The sequence below is a fragment of the Lacerta agilis genome, chromosome 15 (assembly GCF_009819535.1).
Source record: "Lacerta agilis isolate rLacAgi1 chromosome 15, rLacAgi1.pri, whole genome shotgun sequence".
Taxonomy (NCBI): domain Eukaryota; kingdom Metazoa; phylum Chordata; class Lepidosauria; order Squamata; family Lacertidae; genus Lacerta; species Lacerta agilis.
The window spans coordinates 40,139,195-40,151,348 of NC_046326.1; the positions used below are offsets into that span (position 1 = coordinate 40,139,195).

At 48.2% G+C, this 12,154-nt stretch overlaps 1 protein-coding gene across 1 annotated transcript; it reads right to left on the bottom strand.

The window, feature by feature from the left end:
• Positions 1-1,360: 1,360 nt before the first annotated feature.
• Positions 1,361-8,314, bottom strand: LOC117059787 (pinopsin-like). The gene is given in 8 exon segments (XM_033171615.1): positions 1,361-1,884; positions 2,970-3,209; positions 3,328-3,473; positions 4,949-5,131; positions 7,965-8,001; positions 8,003-8,223; positions 8,226-8,259; positions 8,261-8,314. Coding segments are annotated over 8 exon segments (1,059 nt in total). The 3' UTR covers positions 1,361-1,740.
• Positions 8,315-12,154: the final 3,840 nt, after the last annotated feature.

The window sequence follows — 12,154 nt, forward strand, 5'->3', positions numbered from 1 at the left end:
GGTGGGCGGGCGCTCGCGCGCTGGCGAGCAACTTGCAAGCTGGCTGCCCTCTGGAGCCCCAGCTGGAGCGCTGGGAAGGGCGCGCAAAGCCCCGCGCCGCTCCAGCGCCACACCCCTCATCCCCCGCTCGCCCACCCCCCCTCCCGAGGGGCGGCCAGCGCGGGAGGGAGGTGGGCGGAGAGGCAGCCTACCGGGGGTGCAGAGGGATCGTCGCACCAGGGCGGCCGATCCCTTTAAGACGGCCCTGTGTGCAGTACCTTGGAACACAGGCCTTTGGATCCTAGCATCAGTATGTTTTGTGCTAAATAAAGATGTTTAATCCACATAAGTTTTCTACGCCCCTTCAAGGCCTGAGCAAAGTGATTTGCTTTGATTTCCTTATTTATTTATTTCGCTCCACTTTTCTCTTCCGCCCCGGGTAACCACTGTTAAAAATAACTCCCAAGCAATTTTTAAAAAAATACCACATACACGACAACAACATAACCTAACACAAATAAAGGGGCAAGATATTTTATTTCAGGTGCAAGATATTTTGATGGCGTAAGTAAGGCTTGAGAGGGTCGAAAGGAACCAGACGGTTTTTCATTTCTTCCTTTCATCTGGTGTGCAGATAAGATGGGAGCCTTTATATGGGAAGCGCTCTCTCTCTCTCTCTCTCTCTCTCTCTCTCTCTCTCACACACACACACACACACACACACACACACTTACCACTTCCCAAGAGCAGTTGGAGAAAATGCAAATCATGCAGTTGGCTGTTAAATTGGGTTCACGACTCCTGGTCCCAGCAGTGTGGCCAGAAGAAGATGAAAAAGGACAGGTGTGCGGAGCAAGATTAACTGGCCTGCCGGAGAAAAGAGTTGGAGCTTTTCCAAAGTGCAGCTTCATCCTCTGAGATTAGGGCTGCAGACCTGTGGCCCTCCAGATCTTGCTGGACTGTGACTCATCTGTTGACCATGTTGGCTGGGGCTGATGGGAGTTAAAAAGACCAGCAACTCCTGGAGGCTTTTAGTTGTTGTTGTTCTAACATAAATCAAATGTGCACCATACAGTGGTGCCTCGCAAGACGAAATTAATTCGTTCTGCGAGTCGTTTCGTATTGCGAAAAATTCGTCTTGCGAAGCACGGATTCCCATAGGAATGCATTGAAATTTAATTCCCATAGGAATGCATTGAAATTTTCGTCTTGCAAAGCATGCCTATAGAAAAATTCGTCTTGCGAGTCACCTAAAAAATCGCAAAACCCTTTCGTCTAGCGTGTTTTTCGTTGTGCGAGGCATTCGTCTTGCGAGGTACCACTGTATATCGAAAGCACATTTCATGCACACGACTTCCCCCCAAGGATCCTAGGAACCATAGTTTAAGGGTACTGGGAACTGTAGCTCTGTGAGAGCTAAGCTACAGTTACTAGGATTATTTGAGAGGAGCAAGACAGTTTGAGCATATTGCAACTATCCTGACCCAACTGCTCTGGCTGCCAATTAGTTTCTGGGCCCAATTCACATTTATAAACGGGCAAAGTTTAGGACACAAGCTGGGGAGGAAGAAAATACATGGACCCGACGAGTTCGCAGATTTCTCTCTATCCATCAGATGTGCCTCTAATAAAAGGTACTGTGACTTCTTCTGTGGGATTCCATTTCCCAGATTTTGCACTTTTAACAAGGCGACTTGGAGAACGGAAACGAGAGCCACGTTCAAAGGTGGCGGCGGCTGCAGGTCCTGCCCATCTGCATCGTTAGGAAGGTGACACTTGATTCCTGCTTCCTTCTGAAGCTGAGGTGGTGAGGCGGCTTGGGAGGCTGATCACAGCCGGTGTCGTGTCCTGGGAAGATAATGGTCTGTGGCCACAGCTCATGGTGTAGAGGAGGCAACTGCGGAACTGAAGGTGGGTCCAAATGAGCAGTTCGTTGCGGTGCGTAAACATGGAGGAGAAATTTGGTTAAATGGAAATTTGGACGTTCTTAAATTGAACATCCTGAAACTAAGTGAACAGAAACCCATCACAATTCATGTTCCTCCATATTTCTCCAAAAAGTGGGGGGGGGGGGACATAGGAACCTCAGAATTAAACTTGTAATGTAGCCCTACAGTACAGAAATGTAAGAGTTGCATCCATTGTCCTGCCCACTTTTGCCTCTGTCCCCACCTACCATTGGAAGAGGGCCTTCTCGGCAGTGGTTCCCACCCTGTGGAGATGAGTAACAACCTTTTGGCAGACATCCGAAGGTGGCCCTGTATAGGGAGTTTTTTTGTGTTTAATGTTATACTATGTTTTTGTGTATGCTGGAAGCTGCCCAGAGTGGCCTGTGCAACCCAGTCAGATGGGCAGGGTACAAATACATTACTACTACTACTACTACTACTACTACTACTACTACTACTACTGGACGGCAGCTCTGGAAGGTTCCTTATGAGCTAGCTTGGCCCTGAGCCTGAGAAAAGTTCCCCAACCCAGACATACGTAGTCCACTGCCATGGAAGACGCTCTCTGTGATGACTTACAGGTTGCTGAATATTAGTCATTGACCATAGTAAAGAGATTGATTGATTTGACTCACAGGGTATAGATGTTTCCCAGTCTACAGAATTGCCCTTAACAGGACCGGTGCTGCTTTAGCGGGAGGTGGGGGGAGTGGAGAGGCAAGCAGCAATTTCTCCACTGTAGCAGAGAAACTGCTGCTCGCCCGTCCTGCCCCCCCCCCCGCCCCCGCCAAAGCCTGCTTTAGTGGGAGCCGGGGGGTGGTGTAGGGGGCAAGCAGCACCTCTCCGCTACAGCGGAGAAGCTGCTGCTTGCCCGTCCCGCCCAAGCCTGGCCAGCGCCCCCTCCATTTTGGCGCCCTAGGCAATTGCCTAGTTCGCCTTAATGGACGCGCCGGCCCTGGCCCTTAAAAAGGACCACAAATGATCCTGGCTAATAAACGGCCCTCGTCCCCACAATCATTTCATTTCCCCTCGGGTGGTTACCTGCTTGTTCATGAAGACGTAGATGACGGGGTTGTACACTGTCGCCGTCTTGGAGAAATATGACGGCAGGGAAGCGAGCGCTGGCCGTACGGCAAGGTCCTTGTGGGTGGCGACCACCATGGCGAAGCTGGCGTAGGGCAGCCAGCAGACGAGGAAGGCAGCCACCATGGCGACAACCATCCGCGTCACCTCCCTCTCAGCCCGCTGAGTGGTCTCCTGCTCTTTCTGCTGAGCCGCCACCTGCGGGAAGGACCGGGGAAGCGTCAAGGGGCCGCTCGTTGCCCCTCGGCCGTCTACAGCGATGTGCTCGAAGCAGCACAACAGGGCACGCACAAGCCCAGCTCTGCCTGGTACTCACGGCTCTCAGCGTCACGAGCAAGTTGGCATAGGAGAAAAGGATTGTGCTGAGAGGCATCGCAAAGCAGGTCACGAACAAAGTCATGATGTAGCTGTTGTTGCTGGTTCCGCCGCTGTACCAGTTGGGGCCGCAGGATGTCCTCAAGCCTAGGATTCGAGGAAGGGAGAGAACTCTTGAGTGTTTGTACTGTATCCGTTAGGAAAAAAATGTATTTTGCAAGGAATGAATTGTACTGGGGGAAAGGGAACCTTTTAAGGCCCTGGAAACGCCAAATCATTCCCTTGTTAATTTGTTAACTCCCTTTAAAAGTGAATGTCTGTGTCTTAGATAGGAGGGGTGGGAGTTGGAGGTTGGCTGGTTGTTTTGCTGAGTGTGGAAACTTCAAGCAGATGCTGGGTCCAGAGGAGTTTGTGAGGACAGGCAAAGAATGGACTGATAACTTAGGCACTGCTGCGAAAGAGTTTTTGGAAGCAAGAAGAAAGAAGACCCTCTCTTGGGCTCAAGGGAAAGAAATGTGTTGCATTGGACTTGATATGCATAGATGCTACTGCTTGTTGATAGTTGCTATCCTGCAAGTAAGTCTCTTCAAAGTCTTTCTGCTGAGTCGGACCAAGGATTCAGCTGGCTGTATTGTCAGCATTCCCAGCCGTACCTAGAGATGCTCGGGGTTGAACCTGGGACCTTCTGCATGCCAAGCAGATGCTCTGTCACCAAGCTACAACTCTTTCCTAAACATTCAATTCCCATTGGCCCCAGCTAGCACTGCTATGTTTTGGACTACAGCTCCCATCATCCCTTATTAGAATGGCCAGTGGCATGGGAGTAGCCAGGATTTTTTTAGGGGGGGGGGCAGGACTTGGTTGTGGGAGGCAGAAGTGACATGATTAGTTAAGCATTCTATTTACTTGATCGGGGGGGGGGGCAGCTCCCGTCCCTGCCCCACCTTGGCTATGCCTATGGCCAGTGGTCGGGGATGATGGGAGTCAGAGTCCAGTGACATATGTAGGGCTCCACATCGGCTAACCCTGGTGTAGAATGTGTGATAGCCTGGGAGTCAGACTCAGATGCTGAACCTGAGGGATCCCAGCCTGCACAGGATTCCCCGCCTCCAGAACCAGCTGAGCCAGGGCCAGGGCTTGAGCCTGAAGGATCCCCACCTGTGCTGCATCCCCAGGTGCAGGCATCAGCAGAGTCTGCTCCGGCTCCTGATGGGAGGGAGGACCCATTGCCTGCAGGTGCTCCACTCCCAGCCTCTTCAGAGGAAGCTGAGGCAGCCCCTGGGTCCAGTAACCCACCAGCCTCTCCTGAGCTGCAGAGGCTCAGGACAGAGAGGCAAAGAGAGCTAAGTGCCTACAGGAGGAGGGCTCGCCTCCAGGCCCGGAGGAGAGGCGAGTCTCCAGAGGATCGGGGCCGCCCTAAGCATAGGGCCAGATAAAAGCCAGCCAGACCCAGCCCAAGTTGCATGAGCAACTTAGTTGCAAGCGTATGCTCAACCTGCAACCTCGTGCCTGAACCTGCCTTGGATCTTGACCTGCTCCCCGCCTCGTGTCCAATAGATCAGGGCTAGATGGTCAGTCTGAGACGGCATAAGGTGGCTTCCTAAAGTCCCCTGTCAACAAACCTTCAGGGACATAGCTGCTCCAACCGAGGAGTGGTGGGACCGTCCAGACTAACGACCACCCCCAAGTGAAAGCACAACCAAGCACTGCGTGCCTTTTCTGGAAGCGGAAATCGCCCACTGGTTTGCAGATCACGAGATACCTCTCAAAGGCCAGGATCGCCAAGGACCAAAGACCCACAATCCCTGGAAAAAAAGAAGAGATAACCTAGAATTGTAGGGTTGGAGGGATGTTTTAGAGGCCATCCAGTCCAAGCCCTATTCAATGCAGGAGTCTGCATCAACAGGAGTATAGCGTCTAGATCAAGGGAGGTAATAGTACCACTATATTCTGCTCTGGTCAGACCACACCTGGAATACTGTGTCCAGTTCTGGGCACCACAGTTCAAGAAGGATACTGACAAGCTGGAACGTGTCCAGAAGAGGGCAACCAAAATGGTCAAAGGCCTGGAAACAATGCCTTATGAGGAACGGCTTAGGGAGCTGGGTATGTTTAGCCTGGAGAAGAGAAGGTTAAGGGGTGATATGATAGCCATGTTCAAATATATAAAAGGATGTCATATAGAGGAGGGAGAAAGGTTGTTTTCTGCTGCTCCAGAGAAGCGGACACGGGGCAATGGATTCAAACTACAAGAAAAAAGATTCCACCTAAACATTAGGAAGAACTTCCTGACAGTGAGAGCTGTTCAGCAGTGGAATTTGCTGCCAAGGAGTGTGGTGGAGTCTCCTTCTTTGGAGGTCTTTAAGCAGAGGCTTGACAGCCATCTGTCAGGAATGCTTTGATGGTGTTTCCTGCTTGGCAGGGGGTTGGACTGGATGGCCCTTGTGGTCTCTTCCAACTCTAGGATTCTATGATTCTATGATCTGCAGCATCCCCTGGCAGACCCAACTCTGCTGAAAGACTCCCAGCTGCAGAGAGTTCACCACCACCTCCTGGGACAGTTCTGCTCCCCTGTTAAACTGCTCCTCCCATCAGGCAGTGTCTCCAAAGTTTTAGCCGATATCTGCTTCCACCTTGGTTCTAGTCATGCCTTCAAGAACAACAGAGAACACGTCTCCCATCCTCGAGAAGAGCTCAGGGATGAACAGAGCCAAACATAGCAGGCACAGCTTTTGCGCGTTCCTTTGAAAAATGCAGGTTTTATTCATAACGTAAACTCAGGGTTGTTGACTGGTGCCCATTGGAAATGGTAGGGCAACAGGCAAGGAGCCCAACAGCAGGTGGCGCCAGAGCCAAGCAATTAAAGTTTTGTTCTCCTCCTCCTCTCTGCAAGGGCAATGCTGAGACTAAGGAGGAGGAGAAGGCTGATGGGCAGTGCCACCCTCTGGGCTGGTTGTAAGTAAGATGGCAGAGAGGTTGGGGTTGGCTGAGCTGAGATGAGGGTGGTGGGGGCAGTGCCCTATTTGCCCTAATGGACCAGCCTGTGCTAGTTGGAAAAAGAAGGGCTAGAGAAGAGAGGTTGACCACAGAGAAGGGGAATAACTAAGCACAATCTCAAAAATGGCTAGTGTTTTCTAAATGATCAGATAGCAGCACAAAATGGCATTTACTCATGGGAAACTATGGCGCTATCCATTTTGTAATTTTTATTTTAAAAATCAGGGTTGCTGAGCTTTCGAAAAATAAAAAAGAAGTTGCTTTATACTGAATCAGGACAGTTGGTCCATCTAGCTCAGTATTGTCTACCCTGACTGGCAGCAGCTCGCCAGGGTTTCAGACAGCATTCTTCCCCCCAGCTCCAACTGGAGATGCCATTGGGGATTGAACCTGGGACCTTCTGCATGCCTCGCCACTGAGTCTTCTAAATATGAAGCAAGGTTCCAGTCCTTGGGGTTCTGAATTAAGAGCTGGTTTAAAGAGGAATATAGGAAGCTGACTTCCCTGGATGGCAGATTCATCCATCTTCCTTGATCCATCTAACTCAGTATTGACCGTATTTTTCGCTCCATAGGATGCACTTTTTTCCTCCTAAAAAGGAAGGGGAAATATCTGTGCATCTTATGGAGCGAATGGTGGGTCCCTGGAGCTGAATTGCCCAGGGGCCAAAACCAGATAGTGCCTTTTATTTTACAAAGAGAAAAGGGGGTGTTGAAAGGACCCAGCTCAGCAGCTGATCAGCAAGAGATAGGGAGAGAGATAAGAGTCCGGCTCCCTTTCAGACCCGCCCTCTGCCCAGACCTCCATTGTTGAATGTGCTGCAGAGGGAGGTTGGTTGTTTCCCCAGAGACATGTGACTGGCTGAGAAATTATCTGTCTGGAAACTGTAGAAAAGGCTCCCTTTCCTTTAGAAGCTGCAGAAATGTGAGTTGAACCCCATAAAACAGGGCTTTTTCCTCTTTGGCTTTTCCCCCCTTTGCAAAAGGAGCTTTGCTTTCTCCCCTTTGCAAAAAAGCTGCAAAACTTTTAGCTGATCCTTCAAAAAAACAGGGCTTTTCCCTTTGCAAAAAAGCTGCAAAACTTTTAGCTGATACTAAAAAAACACAGGGCTTTTCCCTTTGCAAAAAAAGCTGCAAAACCTTTAGCTGATCCTAAAAAAAACCAGGGCTTTTAGAGAAGGAAAACCAGAAAAAAATATTTTGTTTGTTTTGTTTCCTCCTCTAAAAACGAGGTGCGCCCTATGGTCCGGTGCGCCCTATGGAGCGAAAAATACGGTAATCACAATCACTGGCAGCAGCTCCCTCTAGGATTTCGAAAGGGTAAAATTCCTAACTTTACCTGGAGATGCCAGGGATTGAACCCTTGGCCTTCTGCATGAAAAGCAGATGTTTTACTACTAAGCTGGGCCCTTCCAGATAACCCATTGTATGCCAACTCTGACTTCCTCTGCTTCAGGCATCCCTTCCACCCAATCTGCAATATGAGGATCATAACACTGGCATGAGAATGCAACTGTTGTGCAGATTATGGAGATGTATGACGCACAATGCGCTCCGAATGCTCCAACAGCAGTGTATGAATGCAAGGTCTGAATCACTGCTTTCAAAGGAAACCAAAGGGCCACGTGGGTCACCTCCCTACCTGTTAAGGAGACCATGAAGCCTTCAAACTCGCAGGTTCGCCTGGCCAAAGATAAAGAAGCCGCGGGCGTTGTTGACGAAGCTGATGGTGCTCCCAAAGAAGGTGACCAAGAGATCGGCCACGGCCAGGTTCACCAGGACGTAGTTCAAAGGATAGCGGAGCTTCTTGAACTGGACGGAGACCACAATCACCAAGCCGTTCGCCAAGGGGGCCGAGAGTGACCACCAGCCCCATGAGGACAGCACTGATATGTAGGTGCTTGTGGGGCCAGGTAGGGCCATTGCGGCCCCTCAAAAAGGGCCTGGGGGTTCTGTTCTCGCCTCAACCTGCGAAGCATTTGAACCTAGCATTTCTTCTATTGGGGATGGAGGTCGGGTGAGGCTGAGCAAGCAATTGACTCCCTCGAAGGACTGCACGCCCCCTTTATAAGGCCACAGGTGTGCCGGGAATCTGGAGCAGATCCCAGGCATTAAGGCACCTTAAGCTTTCTTAAGCCCAGGTCTCAATAATCAGCTCGCCGTCCAAAAAGGAGATGAAGTTCTAGAGCTGCTTATGTACAACTGTCTAGAAGCTGCTCCATTTAATTTCTTTTATGCTGGCTCAGTGTTTGGATGCTTACTTTAAATGGCTACAAAGTGTGTGTGTGTGTGTGTGTGTGTGTGTGTGTGTGTATACGTATACCAGGCAAGGCGATTGTGGCCCTCCAAGCATCTCTGTCTGGCCCTCAGAACCCTCCCTGGACCATACCTCACGGGTCCAGCTTTGCATCCTCCTCGATTTTTTTGGCCTCACTTGGCTTTATCCTTTGAACTCCAATAATGCTTTTTGCTTGTTTGAATGGAGGATAGAGAAGGATGTGTGAGAAAAATTCACACTCCTTATTCCACCCACTTCTGTTTATAGTCTCACCCACCACTGACTCGTGTGCCCCGGAAACTCACCTAGAAAATAACTCAGCTGAAAAAGTCCACCCCCGATAGGTAAAGGTAAAGGGAACCCTGACCATCAGGTCCAGTTGTGTCCGACTCTGGGGTTGCGGCGCTCATCTTGCTTTACTGGCCGAGGGAGCCGGCGTTTGTCCGCAGACAACTTCCGGGTCATGTGGCCAGCATGACAAAGCCGCTTCTGGCGAAACAGAGCAGCGTACGGAAACAGTTTACCTTCCCGCCGGAGTGGTACCTATTTATCTACTTGCACTTTGACGTGCTTTCGAACTGCTAGGTGGGCAGGAGCAGGAACCGAGCAACAGGAGCTCACCCCCCAATACAACCCATGTAATTCTCACTCAGCGCTATTTTTCTAGTGCCCCAACTCACCATGGACACCTCCCTCGTTCTCTTGTAATGGCAGCAGCGACCACCTGAGAGGTGCCGGAACTGAGTTCTGGTGAGTTCCGACTGGGGGGAAAAAAGCAGCCCTGCTTTTACTTCAAAGTAAACAAGCTATAGGGTTGCACCCTTAAGTTTATAAAATGGGATGTGGGTTTTTAAGTTAACTAATAAGTTTAAGTATAGCCCTGTTGCAGGTATTTCTGTTACATCAAGGTCCTCTGGCTGGGTGGATGTGCGTGCATATTTTAAGGAACTGAAAGATTATGAATCGCTGGGGAAGTGTGTGTGAACTTAATATTGTCCAACTTATTTTTTTAGTTATTTTGTTAATATTGCCTTGTAGAGTATGAATGCCTTATTGATTTGCCAGTCATCTGACTCACACTGTAATTGTGATGTTTCTCTTATTCTTTAGCTGCTGGTTTGCTAACAGTACTTAATAGATTGTGATTGTTTTACTGATGGTTTGTTAATTATATGATGTGATTTATGCTGCACTGTCGTGTTATTTATTGTTTGTGAGCCGCTTTGGGATTCACTTGAATGGAAAACGGCACAGAAATACAATCAAATCATTCGACTTCCAAAATGAAACCTTTCCATCATTTTATTATTATTATTATTCATTTGCGGATCTATTTATAAAGATTAAACAAATCTGACCAAAAAGTACATATAGTAATACTGAAATACAAAATTGATCTGTGGGGAAGCAGCCCAGAGGACGGGTTCCTGCGGCCAACTCACTGTAGCAAAACATTGGTATCAAACATCTAACAAGTCTTTTGCATGACAAACACTAACTTGACATGCAATAGTTTTCGTTTTAAATATATTTATATTTATATATGCCGTATAATATATATATATTTATTTACATATGTACAGAGTCCAGGTAAAAAAAGGCTTTTGATAGAAAACGAAAAGGATCCGCAACGGATCATGTACCCACGGAAATCAGCAGGAAGGTGCATGTGATCATATTGAAAACAGCTTATCTTTGAGATTATTATTATTATTTTTAAAGGCATACAACTTGGCTGTTCCATGGGCCTCTGTACAAGCCATGTTGTTTCTGTACCTAGGAAAAATATTCTGTGGAGGGAAATTATCCGGCACGCCATCACGCCATGTGGTGGAAATATTTTATTTTGCCCTGTGCGGAAGAGTCATGCCGATGGTGCAGACAGGGTGAAAACATCCCCGAAAGCCTTGGGGTGTGTGTGAAAATGCTTTCTTTTGAGAGCCAGTGTGGTGTAGTGGTTAAGAGCGGTGGACTCGTAATCTGGGGAACCGGGTTCGCGTCTCCGCTCCTCCACATGCAGCTGCTGGGTGACCTTGGGCTAGTCACACTTCTCTGAAGTCTCTCAGCCCCACTCACCTCACAGAGTGTTTGTTGTGGGGGAGGAAGGGAAAGGAGAATGTGAGCCGCTTGAGACTCCTTCGGGTAGTGAAAAGCGGGATATCAAATCCAAACTCTTCTAAACGGGGGCTGTGGTGCAAAATCTACAACAGGGCAGCTGTCTGCAAATGCCCTGTCCTGCTTTTTCTCACCGGCAATAAGCAACGATGGGAGGTATCTGAATGTGCCCCTGAAACGCTTTCTCCAAACACCTCATCGTTTCAAAGTGCCAGATATCGCCTTTTCAAGTGCTTTCTGGAACACAGCAGAAATGATCTCCGCAGAACCACCTGATGAAATTGGCCACAGTTTTGTTCACCGTCCACTAAAATAGCTTGAGGCTGAAAATGACTCCCATGAATGGAGATTTCCTGGATATGGCAGTTATTAAAGCATTGTTTGTGGCTGGGGAGGTGGAGAAGCCTTTTTAATGGAAGGATCCGGCCGATTGCAGAAAACATCTTTCCCTTGTGCTAAATGAAACACACCTAGTTGGGTAACAGTGCAGGACGGAGGTGTTAAGGGAAATTGGCAAGGCTTCCCCTGGAATACAAAATATTGCAGAGAGATTTTGACTGCAATCAGCATTTGGCTTGTCCCCCCCGGCATGATCCACAAGCAATGTAGCTTTAAACCATGACAGCAGGAAGTACTTTTTGCACTTCCTGTTTCCCCGAGTACATGATCCTTGCCCGCGGGAGTGACATCTGAAAAGCATCATTTTTTTGTGGATTAGTATCCAAATAACTTCTTACAAATGGTGCTAAATCTGTAAACTAATCTCACAGGATCCATAAAGGCATTGGGTTGTCTCCAACTATCTACTCAGTGTAGGACCATTGAATTGAGTAGACCTACAGTAGCTGTGATTCAATGGACCTACTCTGAGCAGGACTAGAGATGACTGGGTCTATTAATTTCTGTTTCTCTTTCTTGCAGTCTTTGCTTCTCCAGATTTCTGCATCAGTTTGCAATTTAAAAAAAAAGTCCGCAGGAAAATTTATCAGCATCTTAGTGCAAATTCCTCCCTAACATACATATTTTTGTATGCAATTTGCCTGATAAACACATGTTATAACTTATTTTCACTTATGCGGTGCTGTGCACACATTTTCCTAATACACATATTATTTGATTGCGTTGTGAAATTCAGATAACTGAATTTCGAAGGAGAACCACATTTCAGTTTGCATATTGTTTTTTGAAAGCACGGATCAGAGAGAATTTCTGTAAAATTTGAACGGAACAGAATTTCTCCTCCATGCCTAATTATGCGTACCTTTGGATACAAGCCGTGAGATACGAGTTTGATGGTCTTCTGCAATGACTTCACATGAAAAACAACTCAGAGCCTACCCACCCCCCAAAAAAGACCTTTGCACGTGAAAGAAAGCATAAAACTGATACAGAGAATAAATCTATTCTCTCTTAACTAGAGAGTCTATATTGTGCTAACA